This window comes from Pelophylax lessonae (assembly GCF_965119305.1).
Source record: "Pelophylax lessonae genome assembly, chromosome: 11".
NCBI lineage: Eukaryota > Metazoa > Chordata > Amphibia > Anura > Ranidae > Pelophylax > Pelophylax lessonae.
In genome coordinates this window covers 41135160-41153156 of record NC_138778.1, presented here as the reverse complement: position 1 = coordinate 41153156, position 17997 = coordinate 41135160, and the positions used below count along the sequence as shown (strand labels likewise).

The 17997-nt window shown below is 41.1% G+C and overlaps 1 protein-coding gene across 1 annotated transcript in view; it reads left to right on the top strand.

Annotated features, from left to right (window-relative positions):
* The window catches only part of ARHGAP40 (Rho GTPase activating protein 40), a 69600-nt gene extending 57501 nt beyond the window's left edge, over window positions 1-12099 (top strand). The window contains 5 exon segments of the mRNA XM_082271238.1: window positions 309-515; window positions 2488-2622; window positions 7227-7387; window positions 11371-11426; window positions 11515-12099. Coding sequence (XP_082127364.1) covers window positions 309-515; window positions 2488-2622; window positions 7227-7387; window positions 11371-11426; window positions 11515-11621 — 666 coding nt within the window. The 3' untranslated portion in view covers window positions 11622-12099.
* The last annotated feature ends 5898 nt before the right edge of the window (window positions 12100-17997 follow it).

The following is a 17997-nucleotide window of genomic DNA, read 5'->3' as shown; positions in this document are numbered from 1 at the left end:
TTCTCTTAATATCCCCCCCCCCCCCTTCATGGCTCTATGTTTCTGCTGTCTATCAGAATTATTTACTGATCTACTTTAATGATTCTCCATTAAGTGTATTTTAATTTTGACTTGACTTTCTCTTTCTAGTATGTTTAAAACAGCAGATTGTTTCCAGAGTTTATGCAATTTGCCCCAGTTTAATTATTAATTTTGTCTTTAGTTCCATTTTGCATATCAATACTTTTATTTATAGCCAAATTGGCTTTCTTTTTCACTCGTGTTTGTGTCTCACTGCAAAAATGGCTTTGTATTGATGTGAAATGCAGGCCTTGTTGGAGTTCCTCAGCAAAGTGGCATCTCTAGAGAAGAGCAATCTCATGTCATTGTGGAACATTGCCACCATAATGGCACCTAATCTCTTCTTGTATCGAGGGAGCAATAACAAAGGCCCAGAAGGTGGTGAAAAGCAATTGGCGGAGGGAGTGGCTGGTTTGGTCATGGCTATGGTGCATTATCAAGACCTTCTGTGGACGGTGAGTTCTCCGGGCAAGGCTGGAGTTTCTGACATGAATAGTTGCTTTTTATTTTATCATAATTTGCAAAAATGTATAAAATGTTTAGCATCAGTTTTTATGAAAATTTGTAGTTTTACAGGTAAACTGAAGCCAAAAATGACAAGATAAAAATAAAAAGCCCATTACAAGATACAATAAGAAAACCAGATTTTGCTGCATTATTAACCTTCAATCCAGAGAGAGTTTTCCCCCCTCAGTATGTTTGTCTGCCAGTAGACATCATTCGTATAATGGCCAGCATACTTCAATCCACTTCCTCTGAGCCCAGGTCATCATGTTACTGAACAGGAAAAGGAGAAGCAGCACAGTGTTGAGCTCATCTTTTTGTCACTTTGTTTTCTCTCCCTATCAGCATGCTTCTTGTCAGCACATTGACTGATTGGCTCCTTGCTCTTGCACTCCAGCCCTGACCAGCCAAATTCATGTACTTACACTGCCTGCATTTAATAAAAAAAAACAATTTCATTCATGGGTGCAGAGCTGCATTACTGGTGTTTTTTTTTTTTTTTTTTAACCACTTTAGCCCAGGAGGATTTGGCTGCTTAATGACCAGGTCCTATTTTGCGATTCGGCACTGCGTGACTTTAACGGACAATTGCGTGGTCGACGCTGTACCCAAATGAAATGTGATGTTTTTTTTTCCCCACAAATAGAGCTTTCTTTTGGTGGTATTTGATCACCTGTGTGATTTTTATTTTTTGCGCTATAAACAAAAAAAGAGCGACAATTTTGAAAAAATAACAATATATGAAATTCTAAAAAAAAAAAAAAAAAAATGTAACAATCAAATTTTTTTAACATTTTAGGCCAATTTGTTTTCTGCTACATATTTTTGGTAAAAAAAAAAAATCGCATTAGGCGTATTTTGATTGGTTTGTGCAAAAGTTTTTGCGTTTTACTAACTACGGGAAAGATTTATGTCATTTTTATTTATTTTTTTAACTAGTAATGGCGGCAATCTGCTTTTTTTTTTTTTTTGCAGGACTGCGACATTGCGGCGGACAGATCGTACCTCTAACTGACATTTTTGACACTTTTGGGAGTACCAGTGACATTACTACAGTAATCAGTGCTATAAATATGCACTGTTACTGAAAAAATGACACTGGCAGGGAAAGTTAATTTTACTGGTGATCAAGGGGTTAAGTGTGTCCCTAGGGGCGTGATTCTAACTGTCAGGGGTGTGGCTTGTGAGATCATCACAGAGACATGCGATCCTGTCACCATGTTTCTCTTGGTGTCTGGAAAATTTGACAGAAGTTATTTATACTGATAGCAGAGTAATGAAGCGGCAGAAAGAAATGACACTTGGTGCTCTTACTTGAGACAATTACTAAATATAGAGAGGTATGCATTGTTCATATTTCATATCTGAGGTTTACAACGACTTTAACTTAGTAAGGCTTTAATGTACAATTAAAAGAAAAACTAAAATGCTCTTGTTATCATAGAGGAGCAGGTCTGCGCATGGAATTCAAAGATTTGCATGCAAAAAGCTGATTTCAATAGTTGGCCATGATAGCATGCCAAAGTTCTAAATGGAATAAAACCAACCTTCCTTGATCTACTAATATTTTGCAGAAATAATATAGAGTAGATATTAGAAAAAGGAATCCCAAAAGGGACAAAAAGTCGGGGAAGGGACGTTATGATACCAGAGAAATGTAAGGGCAACTACAAATATAATAGGTACTAAATTCTATTAATGCAATATAAAAAAATCTATCTGCTGCAAGGCATGATGGAATCAACAGACAAATACAAAAAATATATTAGTGACACAAATACTGATACAAAAATCACATAGAATTTGAACAATCCTAAATATACAGCATAGAATATGGACTCTCTAGTAGATATTACTTTGTTAACTTTCTCTGTGTGTGTGTTTATTTGGCTGTTATATTGTTGATCTCTTGGTATTCCCCAGGTCCCGACCTTTCTGCTGTCCCAGGTCCGCAAATTGAATGAGAACAGCAGTAAGAGGTTCAATGACCGTCGACTACTCAACTTCCTACGAAAAATCCACACCGACAAGGAAAAGCCAGAGAAAATCCAGACAGAGGTATGCCCAGCACACATGAAATGGGAAAGGAAGTGTAATGGATGATATAAAGCTTTGTTTAACCACTTGACCTCCAGGAAGTTTTACCCCCTTCATGACCAGGGCATTTTTTTGCTATTCAGTACTGTGCTACTTTAACTTGCAAATGTGCGATCATGCAATACTGTATGCAAATGAGAGTTTAGATAATTTTTTCACACAAATAGAGCTTTCTTTTGGTGGTATTTGATCACCACTGGGTTTTTTTTTTTTATTATATAAACTATAACATTTTGAAAAAATAAATAAATAAATAAAAATTTCCTTTTTTGGTTATAAAACCTATCCAATAAAAAAAAAAATCTAACTTTTCATAAATTTAGGCCAAAATGTATTCTTTTACAAGTCTTTGGGGGGGAAAAAAATCCCAATAAGTGTATATTAACCACTTGCCAACCAGCCGCCTTAGTTATACTGCGGCAGGTCGGCTCTGTTACGCGAAACAATGTACATGTACGTCGTTTCGTGTAGCAGTTAGTGGGGGCGCATGCACCGATTGGCTAAAGGGGGAGCCAATCAGCGGGTCTGGACGCTCCCCATGATGTAAACACGGCAGACCGCTGTTCTGTCAGGGATGAACACAGGGATCCTGTCTTCTTCCTATTTAGGATCACAGGTCTCTGTGTTCATCCAGTGAATACAACCCCCACACAGAAAGCATCCCCTAGGCACACATTTAAACCCTTTGATCGCCCTTGGTGTTAACCCCTTCCCTGCCAGTGTCAGTACAGTAACAGTGCATATTTTTAGCACTGATTACTGTAGTAATGTCACTGGTCCCCCCAAAAGTATCAGGTGTCCGATCTGTCCACCGCAATGTTGCAGTCCCCGCTATAAATCGCTGCTCTCCGCCATTACTAGTAAAAAAAAAAAAATTACATAAATATTTCCCCTAGTTTGTAGGCACAATAACTTTTGTGCAAACCAATCAATATACACTTATTGGGATTTTTTTTTTTTTTTACCACAAATACTTAGCAGATTACATATTGGCCTAAATTAAAAAAAATTATCTATAGTTTTTTTATTGGGAATGTTTTAAGCGCAGAAAAAAAAAAAAAAAACTGCAGAGATGATCAAATACCACCAAAAGAAAGCTCTATTTGTGGGAAAAAAGGGACATCAATTTTTTTTGGGTACAACGTTGCACGACCACGCAATTGTCAGTTAAAATAACGCAGTGCCGTATCGCAAAAAATTGGCTGGTCATTAAGGGGGTAAAACCTTCCGGTCCTTTAGTGGTTAATTACTTTGTGTGAAAGGTATAGCATCTACAAACTATGGTATATATACTGGAATTTATGAGAGGGGGGCAAGCTATCTGGAGCTATCAGACACTATCTGGGAGGGTCAATAACTGACATTGATCTCGATAGTGACACAGTGATCAGTGATATTACTGTACACAGACACGCTACTAGTGACAATGGCTGTGAAGGGGTTAACATCTGGGGGCAATCAAGAGTTAATGGTGTGCCTAACAAGTGTAATGCATGTCTGCTTTTCAGGGAGAAGAAACAGCCAGAACGCTGTTCCTATGCACACAGAGTTCTGTGTGTTTGTAAACACAGCACTGTGTGTGTGATTGGACAAAGCCTATCAACTGATTTCAGCCAAAATCATTGGCTGAAATCTGCTACCAAATTCGTGCTGTGTCCAATCACAGGGAAATGTAATATTCCCCAGGCCCACATCCAAGATAACTGGCTGTTAATGCTGGGTGCTGTAATGACCATAGGTTGGAAGCCATGAATATTCAAAGAGAAGAAATGTCATCCGCACACCAAGGATACCTCGAAAGGGTCCAAAGCTTTAATCCATGTTCACATAATAGATATGTAGCAACGTTTCGGAGCCATGCAGGACCCCACGCAGGGCCTCACTTGCATGATGAAGGGCCCCTGCGTGGCTCTGAAACGTTGCTACATATCTATTATGTGACCACGGAATAAAGACCCTTTCGAGGGATCCTTGGTGTGCGGATAACATTTTTCTCTTACGTCCTCTGACAGTCGCCGCCCACTCATACAGTCTTCACTTATGGGTATTGACCTCTTATCCACAGGAGTAAGCTAGGCAGAAGATTTTGTTAGAAACATTCACAAAACTTTGCATAGACACACTTACAGGGGGCTGTCCCTCTGGTCCAATACCCCCCTCTAGCCTCATTCCCAATTCATTTTGGTAGCAAGCAGTAGATAGTCCATGAACCCCAAAAGAGGGGTGGGGGGCGGCGACTGTCAGAGGACTCCGAGAAAAGAATTTTACGGTAAGATCTTACAAAAATTCTATTTTTCACTTTGAGTGTCCAATCACAGCACACGTCTGTAGGTGTCACATGCATGCACGCCCTGAACCCGGAAGACAGATGATACCAGTAGTGATATCTTAATGAGCAGCGTGACTTATACAGGCCTGTTGGCAAGGGGAACCCCAGAACTAAATTAGGAGGAACTCTGCTGAAGGAACCTGTTATATTTGCGGACATGCGTTTCTGGTCCAACAAAATTATTAAAAAATGTCTTTTGGCCCTGTTAAGTCTATTTTTTTTTTGTAAATCATTATTCTATGTTTATGTATTTATGATGTGTACAAACTAGAAAATATGTTTCCCAAACTTTGGTTTACCTAGCAACTACATCTATGAGCTGTTAATACTGCCCCTTTCTCCCCTTCTGTGCAGCAATGCCCCTTGTCTAGACTTCTTCTTTGTAATCAATAGATGCCCTCCAGATACGCTAGATTCTAAAGTGTATTTAAAGCAAAAACTTTTTTTTTTTTTTTACAGTTTTGAAATAAATAAGGGAGGCGCTGGAACCTTGTTTTTTTTTTTTTATTGCTGTCTGTGTCCCCACTGGGGAGATTTTTGTCCTAAAGATCATTGTTACTGGGACTAAAAGAGGGAAAATCTAAAATTTTGAATTATAGCCAGAACAGGAATTGAGGGATAATCTTCCAGAGGGAACATATGCTTTGGAGACAACTGAGGGATTTCTCCTACCTTGGAGGCACTCTTCTCACTTCCTGTAGGTCTACTGAACTGGAAGTGGATGGAAATCTCCCCAAATGAACACAGATGGCAGAAATAAAATTAGTTTTCATCACTTCTAAATCCTAATCTAGAAAAAAAAAAGACAGGTTTTGGGTTTATATATACTTTATTGAAGACATAAAAGTCAATAAAGATGGACATTTCGAGCCCTTTGATGGCTTGCTCTTTCCAGTTAATTCACAATTCAAGATCTGGCGCCTGCTAGAAAGTGATGGCAGGATAACGTAGCCTAAGATGTCCTAAGCTGCTCTGGGAAAATTCTCCATAGGGAGGAGAGACAATGACAAAAAAAAACACACAATGTAGTATACTAGAGCACTAAAGGACAGGCTTAGAAGGGAATAGATCCACTGATGATCCTGAACAGAGCTATACAGGGACTTGAAGAAACTCCTCATTGAGTGTATTAGAAAAATCCATGTTTATTAGGGAAAACTTCAAATACACTCAATGAGGAGTTTCTTCAAATCCCTGTATAGCTCTGTTCAGGATCATTAGTGGATCTATTCCCTTCCAAGCCTGTCCTTTAGCGCTCTAGTATACTACATTGTGCACTCTTTCCAGTTCCTAGTAGCCATCACAACAGTGAGCAATGTTCTGCTTATTCTAGTGACCGCTACTAGGAAGTCGAGGAAGCCTAGTGATTTTAAACCAGTGTTCTCCAACTGCGGCCTGGGGCTGGGGCTGGCCCTTTGCTTGTCTTTACTGGCCCTTGGCACTCTATTCCTCCAAATGACACCAATGATGGGACACGGTTTCTCCCGCTGAAACCATTGATGGGACACTATTCCTCCAACTTAAACCAATGATGGGGCATTGTTTGCTGCAACTGACACTGAGTGCCGGTTCACACTTCTGCGATGCGGGAAGGCTGCGAATTCGCAGCCTGTTCCCGCATCGCACACGCACCCCCGGCAGTTCACACTGCCATATGCGATACGCTGGGGGTGTCAATGTAGTCTTAACGACACCCGCAGTTTGATCGCATATCGCAGTGCGATCGTGCAGTTCGCACAGGATCGGATCGCACAAGTGTGAACCGCTGTGCGATCCGATCCTGATGCGGCTACAAAAATGCCTCCTGTGCGTGTTTGCTGCGGGTGCGATGCAAATTTAGCCATACAAACTGTATGGCTAAACTCGCACCGCACAGCCGATCGCATGTAATGTCGGAGCAGTGCGCTCCGATATTACATGCGAACCCGGCACTCGCAGAAGTGTGAACCGGCACTAAGGGCATTTTCTACTCCCACTGGCCAGTCTGGCCCCCCTAAAGCTTGAAGAACATTAAACTTTCCCTTTGCTTAGAAAGTTTAGAGACTCCTGATTTAAACCATAGCACTTTTCACCGTTCTCTAATATGAGTTCCTATGAGGCCTGCTTTTAGGTTAGAGCTGCTATCGTACCATCCAGAGTCAAAACACACACCATGCTATATGACGCACTTCTTGAATACAGTGTATTGCCAGCCTACATACCCTTTTCTCATTACATCTTTTCATCCCTTCTCCAGCCCTGTAAGCAAGTGAAGATCCAAGCGTCAGTATTTATTAAAGACACCCTGGCCATTCGACTGGATGAAGGCACACGTGCAGCAGATGTCTTGAAGAAGTTCCAGGAGCACTTAGCCCAGCGTAACTGTCAGATGATCAGAACTGTGAGCTTGATCAAATGGTATGTATCACAGTTCATATACATAATTGCAACACAAATAGAACATAAAAGGAACAGTTGCTGAAAGTAGCAGTGACAGGATTTGGAACAGCCTAATGCACGACCAGGGGTGCTTGGTTTGCAATATTTTCTTTTTCAAATTCGACTTTATTGAACATAAAAGAGAACACAGTATACAAAATGCATATAAACAGAGGTAGGACACATCAAAAATAACCGTGATAAAGTGCATTAACAAAGTACAAATGTCAAAGAACTGAGAGATTCACAATATATACGCTTGCATAACGTAGAGGTTAAAGAGCCTAAGTGTAGGCATCACAGAAGTATGGTAACAAGAATCAGCAGGAAAAGCAAAGAAGCGTGTGCACCGGAAACTAAAACCATTGAGTTCATACGCTTAAGTTGGGGTAAAGCTGAGTAGCTGTGTATGGGAGGAGGGGGTATGAGGCAAGGGGGAGGAAAGACGGGAAGGAAGAAGAGAAAAGAAGTGGAAATGGAACATGGAATGAGAAAAAGCCAAGAGGGGGGAATATATAAAAAGGGGGGGGGGGGTCTACAGGTAGCGGTGAAAGAGAAGGGAAGTGAGCAACCCGCGCGGGCGTCTCCAGTCAGGCAGTGTCCAGTGGGGGGGATAGCGCCCAAAGCCTGTCCCTCGTCTGACAGTATAAACATATTCCAGCGTGCCCACGTTTTAAAGTATTGCTCGCGTCTACCCTGTGCGGAGAGTACCAGGTCCTCCAAGTCGGATTTGCAATATTTTCTAATAAATATTAAAAATGTAATAAAGTTGACTGTTGTAAACACCACCGGCACTGGTATGGTTTGTCACAATCAGTGCCACTATTCTTTTGTTATGCAGTTTTGGTTGGCTTGTAAATGTGGAAAAGAATAGAAGTAAAGACACATGGAAAATGTAGGCATTTATTTACTGAATACTATACAGGAGTCATGGTTTATGCTGTGATAATAGGTGATCCTGCAAGCTAATATGTGAAATACTGTGTGTTTAGCTGCCTGCACTATTCACTCCCCTTGTGGTAAGTGTGTATGAAATAAATAATTCTAAAAATGCGGCGTTAAAAATAAAATTTAAATCCGTGAATGCATATGAAGTGTGATGTTGAACATTATTATAAACCGCTTCTAAAAGTGCAGGATTAATGGTATAAAGTGTGAAATTAAATGATATTAATAAAAATGGGTCAAATTCAAATAAAATATAATAAAATTAAAATTATCTGTGAATACATATACAATGTGATGATATAAAACAATTGATTAATTATATAAACAAATAAGTGATGAAAAAAATATATAATATCATCTTGTGAATAAAATCCATAGAATAAATGACAAGTGATATAAATTAAATCACAAATGTATTCTGTGAATGATTGATGAGTTCCCAATCACCAGTGCAAAAAGTAAAATGACAATCCATTCCTTCACTCGTATAACCCCCCCCCCCCCCACGAGAGGGGTTCTCGCCTCATAAAGTGTGACCTCGCTGTTAAGCTTGGTCAATAACAGCATGAAATTTTTCCAGCAGGGAAAGGGTGTGTGAACTCCTCCGTTGCTCTGGCTCCCAATCTGGCTTTAATGACTTCACCAGCTCACATGCATGGGGGAAAAAAATATATACTAATGGTGCAAGTAATGTTGGTAAAATCATATGTTTATTAAAAATATGTTTGAACATTCACATTTGCCAGGTGCTAAAGTGCACCAGACTATCCAAGCCAGAATAAAGCGGGTACACGGGTAATCCGACAGATAAGCTCAGTTGGATACTTGCTGTTCAGCTCAAAGAACAGCGTTCCTCTCACTGCCACACGACCTGCTCTCCGATACAACCTTGGCCCCTCCCCTACGCGTGACGACACAGGGACTGATGTGTCTTCCTCAGGGGGATCACTTGTCATTTGTTCATTGGATTTTATTCACAGATGATATATATTTTTTTCAACACTTATATGTTTATATAATTATTCAATTGTCTTATATCATTACATTTCATATGTATTCACAGAAAATTTTAATTTTATTATATTTTATTTAATTTCACCCATTCATTCTATGGATTTTATTCACAAGGTGATATTATATATTTTTTCAACACTTATTTGTTTATATAATTAATCAATTGTTTTATATCATCACATTTCATATGTATTCACAGATCATTTTAATTTTATTATATTTTATTTAATTTGACCCATTTTTAATATAAATTAATTTCACACTTTCCACCATTAATCTTGCACTTTTAGAAGCGGTTTATATTACTGTTTAACATCACACTTGTGATATTATATGCATTCACAGATTTTTATTTTATTTTTAGCGCCGCATTTTTAGAATTATTTATTTCATACACACTTACCACAAGGGGAGTGAATAGTGCAGGCAGCTAAAGATAGATATAATCAATAGATATAATCAATTGTCTTATTTTATATGTATTCACAGATAATTTTAATTTTATTATGGTTTTTGCTGTGCCAGGCGGTACTCCTGTTGTTCTCTGAGCTCGTGGGGCTACATGACACTACTTACAGGCTGTAATGGAAGTCTAAGTTATAAGCTTTTCCCATTTGGACCTAATGAGTGAACAATATGCATGCAAAGCACCATGTGGTTCTGCCAGCTTGGTGACAAATAGAAGCACCTCCTACACTGGCTTAGGCTGCAGCTGCTGTATGAGATGCTGTTTTGACTTGTGTAAATGAGGACTAAGGAATGTTATGGATAAGAACAAACTAAAGGCAATATTCTTTTTTTGTCATCTCTTTGGGGAGATTTCCCTTCACTTCCCGTTCCATAGCCAAACAGGAAATTAGAAGAAATTGATCCAATATGGGAGAATTCTTGGTTGTCATCATGGTGACCAGAACTAGTGTCCCTACTGGAAGATTTCTCCTCTATTCTTGTTCTGGTTGCTGCCTAAAATTTGGCATTTTCTTTCACTTTCACTCTTAGTAATAATGGTAAACTGGGCAAATAGAGAAAGTGACCCTCCCTAATGGGGGCACAGCAATAAAAACCTGACAGATGTTCTAATTCTTCTCTTTTTAAAACTAAAAGTTTGCCATGTAGTTAAACACTAAAGGGTGAATTTACTAAAGGGTAAATTGACTGCATTTGCACCAGAGCTCAGTAAATGAGGGGAAGCTCTGGTGGCTTCCAGTGGCAGCTGGTGCTCCATGGGCCAGGGGGGCGGCCAAACGAACCACACCATACTCCCCCGCAACCACACCAGCTCGCACACCATATCACCCTGGCTCACTCACCTGGACTGACATGGAGGGCAGGCAGCGGCGGCGGTGCCTTCCACCAGCGGTGGCTTCCCCTGTGTCTCCTTCCTCCTCCTCCCCCTTGGCCAATAGCATGGCTTCTACTTTCGGCCAATCGGGAAACAGGTCTCAGACCCGCTTCCTGATTGGCTGGGAGGGGAATCAGTGTGATAGTGAATGTTCATTCGCTATTGCCACACAACTGGGTGGGCTCGGGGGGGCAGTGCTGTACTCCCCGAGCCCACCCTTTTTTGAATCCTATTAGAGCCTCTGGCTCTAATCACATGATTCAAAAACATAAATTCCCCCATTGGAATTAATGCGTCCGGCACCCTGCATGTAGATTAGGGGGCCGGATGCATGCATAGGGGGCCGGCGCCCTTAATGCACCAGCCGTCACTGGTGGCTTCCATCATCCAATCATGTGCATGCAAAAAATGCTGTTCTTTTATTTTCCTTGCATGTGATTGGATGTTCTTTGCAAAGTGAAGCTTCATCTCATTTACTAAGCTCTGGAGCAACTACACTTTCTCTTTGTAAATCTACAAGTTGTGTAAAAGTATTATTGTTGTTCCATTTTTAAAATGAAAAATTCATTTGATTTATCCTATATTTTATTATACTGTCTTGTTATACCGATCTATTTAATATTGCTCTGCTGAACGAGTTCCATGTTTTCTCTTCCAGCAATGGTCCCTTTGAGTTTCCTAATGTGGAGCTCTATGAAGTAGGAGGGAACATCTGTAAGTATTTTTTCTTCACCTTACAGGATGCCTATTGATTAGAAATGTGAAAAGCCTTTACAAGTGTCTTTCTGATGTCTACTTTCAGGTGAACACTGCTTGGATCCTGATACCTATATGCTGGACTTATACAATGCTAACCCTAATGGAGAATGGGTGATCAAACCCAGCCCTCCTTCTACGCCTATTTTATAGGACAGGACTGCTGATCACTACCGTGATGTATATACAGAATACTGGATACTTTCCAGGTCCACATGTCCGGAAACCAGCCCGGTGTGCAATGTAAAGGGAATTCACAAACCTATTTTGAACACTGACTGGACATTTTTTGCCTTGTGGGCGATGTAAGTGGCAATGAAGCATCAGGTCTTGGGTCACTATCGGAGTTATCAGAGTCACGCGCCTTCTTGTGTTACTGACTATAGTGCCAATATTTATTTCCAAGTGTAAAATGTGAATATACTTACAGAAAAACAATAGGAAGAAGTTGCACCACCAGAGGGCGCCATGTCCCTTTCTGCTACGTCCTCACCGGATTTTAAATTCTCCCTCCTAATGGACTGTACAGACGTATGTGCTGATTGTATGTGTTGACACAGAGCTAGCCTCTTTGTTGTAATTAATTTTTTAGATCTATTTTTGTTACCTCCGTATTTAAATACGTTAATTAAAAAAAACGTGAAATGTTTCAATATGGTGAGAGAGTGTTGTGTGTCCATCAGACTATTGAAAAAGAGAAAAAAAACTATTTCGTGTTTCCTTTCTTGTTAGAGAGAACTGGTCATCAGTATAGAGGCTCCCGATAAAGCTTGCTGCCTGGCTATCTTGCTGATACGTGGGTTTCTGTACTTTCTAAGTTGTTGACGTGGAACAAGTGTGCCGCTCAGGAGTCCTGACATCATTCTGACTTCACTTGCTGCATTCTTGATCTAAGTCAGTGACTCACACAGCAGTAAAGTCAGATCACCACCATGACAACCTGATAATTTAGCATTATGAGAAAGACCTCAATAGTGGCATCATTGCATAAAAAAGGAAAATTTTTCTGTTAAAATTCAAAAAAGTCAACCCAAAATAGATATTGGAGCATTTATCTCCTGATGGCTTCACATATCTCTCAGGAGATGTCAGATCTCTACACTGAGTCCTGGGTGTCTGCACCTCCTGAGGTCATTACAAGGCGATTGCATCCTCTTCGGAATTTTCATTTTATATTTTGGAGAAAATTACAGAAGGAGTAGGAACACAAGCGTGGGCGTTAACACACAACACTCCAAGATGCACAGGAACGGCCAGGAATTAGAGCAGGGAGGTCTCATCCAAGAGGTTGCCTATCAGGGTCCATTTATAACTTTTTGGCTGGGTTGGCCATCTAAATATACACTAAATTACCAAAAGTATTGGAATGCCTGCCTTCCCAGAAAAGTTGAAGCTGTTCTAGCTGCAAAGGATGGGCCAACTCTGTATTGAACCCTACAGACTAAAAATGGGATGCCATTAAAGTTCATGTGCGTGTAAAGGCAGGCGTCCCAATACTTTTGGTAATAAAGTGTACTTTACGCATATCAATTTAATATGTGGTGTCAAGCCACATGTGGCCACCGAGATGCCCGTTATTTGAAAAGACATTGCAGAAGTGGCCTGCAGAGGAAAGTGGGCAAAATGTTAATGCAGTTCTGCCTGGTGACCAGTCGGATTTACTGTCATATCTCAACTGCCTTAAAAGCTATACAGTGAACTCTTCACATTCATGTTTACAGCAGCCTTATGGGTTATGCTGTGTATTTTGTTTAAATTTCAATTGCCCATATGAAATAACAGGTTTATTTTAATGGCAACCGCTGCATAAACACTACTTTTCCTGACCCTTGGGAGTGAAGATATATACTCAGTACGTTCTGGAATATAGGAACATGTGAGTTCTCTTTCTATCACGTGGCTATTGCTTGATGATTGGCCACACAGAGAACAGGGTGTGAGAAGGACTGCATATGGGATCAGCGGGGCAAGGAGGGAAGGAGGGCACAGTACAGGGGGCAAAGGGGCAGGAGGGCACAGTACAGAGGGGCAGGAGGGTACAGTAAAGCAGTAAGAAGTTGTCAGGTCACCTATGGCCAGGTGACAACTGCACCCTGTTGGAGGCAGGGGCGCAGCGTAAGGTAGTGAACCCTATAGCAGACTGCTGCGGATGGACCAGAACATGAACCCAAGATTCCCCAGGGAGCGGAGTCTAAGACCCAGCAGGTGTTCACCAGTGCCTCTAGTGGTGAGGATGGACTTCGCTGCAGCTGGGCCCAGGTCGCGGCCCCTGGGGTCCCCCAGGTCACGCTCCGTAGGGAGTGAAGGGAAGCAGCAACTCAGGACACACAGAATGGTGAAGGGCAAGCCAAGGTCGGGGTAACAGGCAGACAAGGGTAGTCAATAGACAGGCCAAAGGCCAGGATAACAGGCAAACAGGAATAGTCAGGGACAAGCCAAAGTCGGTACACAGAGTAGTAATTTCAAGCACACGGCAAACAGGAACAGGAAACTAATACTGTTGAACAGCAAAGCAGGCCTGCAGTGCGTTGGTTAATATAGACTTCCTGTGATGACCTGGGCGGGGCAGGAACAGGAAGTAGAGGTGATAAAAAGGATCCAGAAATGCAGTCTGACCTCTAATACAGACATGAAGGTACAGGTAAGCTTGCCAATCTCTATTGCAAGTCCATGACAGAAGTGCAAAGTACAGGGGAGTCAAGGGGGTTCAGAACAAGGGGGGTCAGGAGGGTACAGTACAGCAGTCAGGAGAACGCAGTACAGGGGGCAGGATAGTACAGCATAGGGTGCAGTAATGTATATTACAGAGATTGTCTCCTCAAGCAGAGCAGCTCAGGGAAGCTGCTATCTCAGATCTTACCTGCTCTGGCACGCTGTCACTGGGCATAAATATACAATCAAAATGACATCTCCCCTTTCTACCTTCCCTCCACAGTTTCTGCCACTCTTCTAGTGCTTTGCAGGGGTTAAGGGAGAACCCCAGAGGCAGAGCATTGTACTGCTGCTGCTTGTGTAGGCAGGGATGTATACTGCTCCGATCACATGGAATGAATAGGAGAGGAGGGCCAATAGGGATCGAAGCTGTACACTTTCTGCCCACACAAGCAGAAGCAGTAATAGAATTCCCTGCCTCCGGGGTTCACCTTTAACCCCTGCAAAGTGCTAGAAGACCACCAGAAAATGCAAGGGTCCCCCATGCATCCAGGGTCCCTGGGCAGTGCTCAGGGGTGCCCATGCTTTAAGACGGCCTTGTAGCTAACTACCTCCCACTCCCTTCAGCCAAACCTTTAAAGCTGAACTCCAGGCGGATATAAATTACACAAATTGATGCAGTTCAAATTCATTGATAAATTATTAAATGTATTTATTATATTTATTTCAATCAGGGTAGTATCTGATTTTGGGATGGTATCAGACTAGTAATAAAAAGTCTTCAATTTTTTACCTGTATTTAGGGCGTAACATGCAATTTATTCCACACACTTCCCATTGTCAGCGCCTTCCCCTCAGTGTTCAGGGGGTCTTCTCTCCTGCAGCCGCTGTCACATTTAGAATCAGTGGTGCTGTGTGGGGCCCTACCCTCACAGCTGTGTCATTCATTCACAGAGATCTGTGAATAAATAAAAGTTCTATCCCATCCCAAGCCCTATCCTCCATCGCGTAGTTATCAATGGTCTACGAGTGTGGTAATCGGTGCACTTGTAGTCCATTGACACTTCTCCAGCTTCCAAATGAAAGCCTACATAGAGGTGTGGGTAGAGAGCTGGATAAAGTGTTTGCAAGAGCCTGACATTGCACTGTCAATCCACTGATCGGGGCATGCAATGCTTTTGAGACTCCTGTGGGGAAAAAAAAAAACAATAAATGCACATTTTATTTATTTTTTCTTAAAAACGTAGCCTTTAACCGCTTGCCGACCAGCCTACGTGGTTTTACAGCGGCAGGTCGGATCCAGTATGCAAAACAAAGTACCTGTACATTGCTTCGAGTAACAGATAGTGGGGGTGTGCCCTTTAGGTGGTGGTCACACGCGCCGATTGGCCAGAGGGGGAGCCAATCAGCGGGTCCGCTGGACGCGATGGCCACCTGCAATTGCTCCCCATGGAGACAGAAAAGCAAAAGAGAGATTGGCCCGTGGGACTTTAAATGAGGTAGGTGCTAGTGGCTGGAAATGAAATGCTGAGGTGGATAAGTAATAAAGTAGACTTTATTGCAATATATAAAAATAATACAAGTGATGAATGGTATCATACACTGGTTTGCATATTGAAGTAGCCCACTGGCTAAAGTATAAACAATATACAGCATAAATAATGATATATCACATATAGGTATACATCTCGTAAAATACAGCTTGGTTTCAAAGCTAAATAACATATTGTAATTCCATAATAATGGAGTATACTGCATCCTGAACTGACGCGTTTCGCAAGCTATGCGCTCGCTTCTTCAGAGATAAATGCATTCAGGGTATATCTATAAGGGAACAAATGTTGAAATTAAAAAATGTTGATGATCGGATAAAAAATACCTAAAAAACGGTTCAATGGAATGGTAGGGACTCAAAGGAGTGTTGAATACTCACAGGTCGATGAAGCTAAGGTCTTAGCTGGAATCTCCTCCATGCTCTTGAGACACAGCAAATCTTCTGGCAATGACACGTACTGATGTGCCATCCTGAAGGAGTTGGACTGCCTTTGCAACCCCTATAGCAGGGGTCTCCAAACTATGGCCCTCCAGCTGTTGCGGAACTACATGTCCAGACATGACTAGGCATGATGAGAATTGTAGTTCCTGAACAACTGGATCGCCATAGTTTGGAGACCCCCCTGCTCTATAGGGTCCAGGTATAACCTTATGCTACCAGTAGTGACACTGACCCTAGCCAAATGCAAAACTAGTGAAAAACAGTCAGAAAAGATGAGTAGGGAAAAAATGTTGCTAGCCTCCAATTGTAAAACCATTCCTGTTTTGGAGATTGTCTCATCGTTGCCCATCTAGATCACCTGTAGTTAATTTCATTAACACCAAAGCACCTGAAACTGATTAACAACCCCGTCTGCTACTTAACTGACCAGATCAACATCCCGGGAGTTTAATTGACTTGATGCTATACTCTGATTAAAAAGTGTTCCTTTTAATTTTTTGGAGCAGTGTACATATAATCTTAGAGGAATATTGTTGTTGGAATGAATGATCTGGTGATAGGGATTATTAGTGCCTCTGACCTGGAACAAGTATGCAAATAGGTGCTACTGGCTTTCCCGGCCTTGATACTCTGTTCTGGCAGAGTTGTATAAAGTACTCAAAACCCATACTTGAGTAAAAGTACAAGTGCTCGATCAAAAAGTGACTTGAGTAGAAGTGGAAGTGCTCAATCAAAAAGTGACTTGAGTAGAAGTGGAAGTGCTCAATCAAAAAGTGACTTGAGTAGAAGTACTAAAGTATTCAACATTTTTTGTACTTAAGTATTGCAAGTAGTTTTTTGAAAGTAAAAGTACCAGAAGTTTTTAAAAAAAATTTGCTACTCAAGTACTGAAAGTAAAAGTACAAGTACTGTGTTATGTAGTTATTAAAGAAAGAAGTCAAAAGTTTATTAAAGTTAAAGTTATTAAAGAAAGAAGTCAAAAGTACACGACATTATACACATTTTTTTGAGCTTCATGAAACCTGTCATTTACTGTTCTGGCAGTGGTAATTTTTATAATAGTAACGAGTAACTATGCAGCACAAAAAAAAATATCGGAGTAGAAGTATTGAAATCATCAAAAAAATGTAGTAAAGTAGGAGAAAAAAATTATACTCTAGGAAAGTACAGATACCGCCTTTCGGTACTTAAGTACAGTAGTGAAGTAGTTCTACTTAGTTACTATACATCTCTGGGTTCTGGTCAAGTTACACTGAAAAGAAAACATCAAGGGTTACCATGATAGCCAGGTGGTCAGCATTTTCATCTCCAGCTCTTCTCTTAGGAAAGGTTTTCTTGGAATAAATTCTAGTTGGAGGAATCTGTGTGGAGCTGATTAATACAGACAGCTGTACTCTGCTCTCTAAAAGATGTTAATGGCTGTAATTATGAGCTATATTAAGGAAACAAAAGCATTTAATGGGGTTTATCAAATGGGATGGAGGAGCGGGGTTACCAGGTGCATGTAATAATAACCGCTTCACTTCTGTTGGCGGCTTACTCCCTGATATTGCTGCTTTTTTGCCTAAACTCCTGCAGATTATTCGACTGCCACTGACATCTACTTTCAAAATGTCAGTTTATGTGTATGGATTAGACTGCAGTGATCTCCATATCCCCGATTCTGAATGATGAATTAATTTCTTTTAACCACTTTACCACCGGAGGATTTTGCTGTCTTACGTCTGGGCCACTTTTTGCGATTCGGCACTGTGCGACTTTAACTGACAATTGCGCGGTCGTGCGACGCCATACCCAAACAAAATTTACGTCTTTTTTTTCCTACAAACAGAGCTTTCTTTTGGTGGTATTTGATCACCTGTGCGATTTTGACTTTTTGCG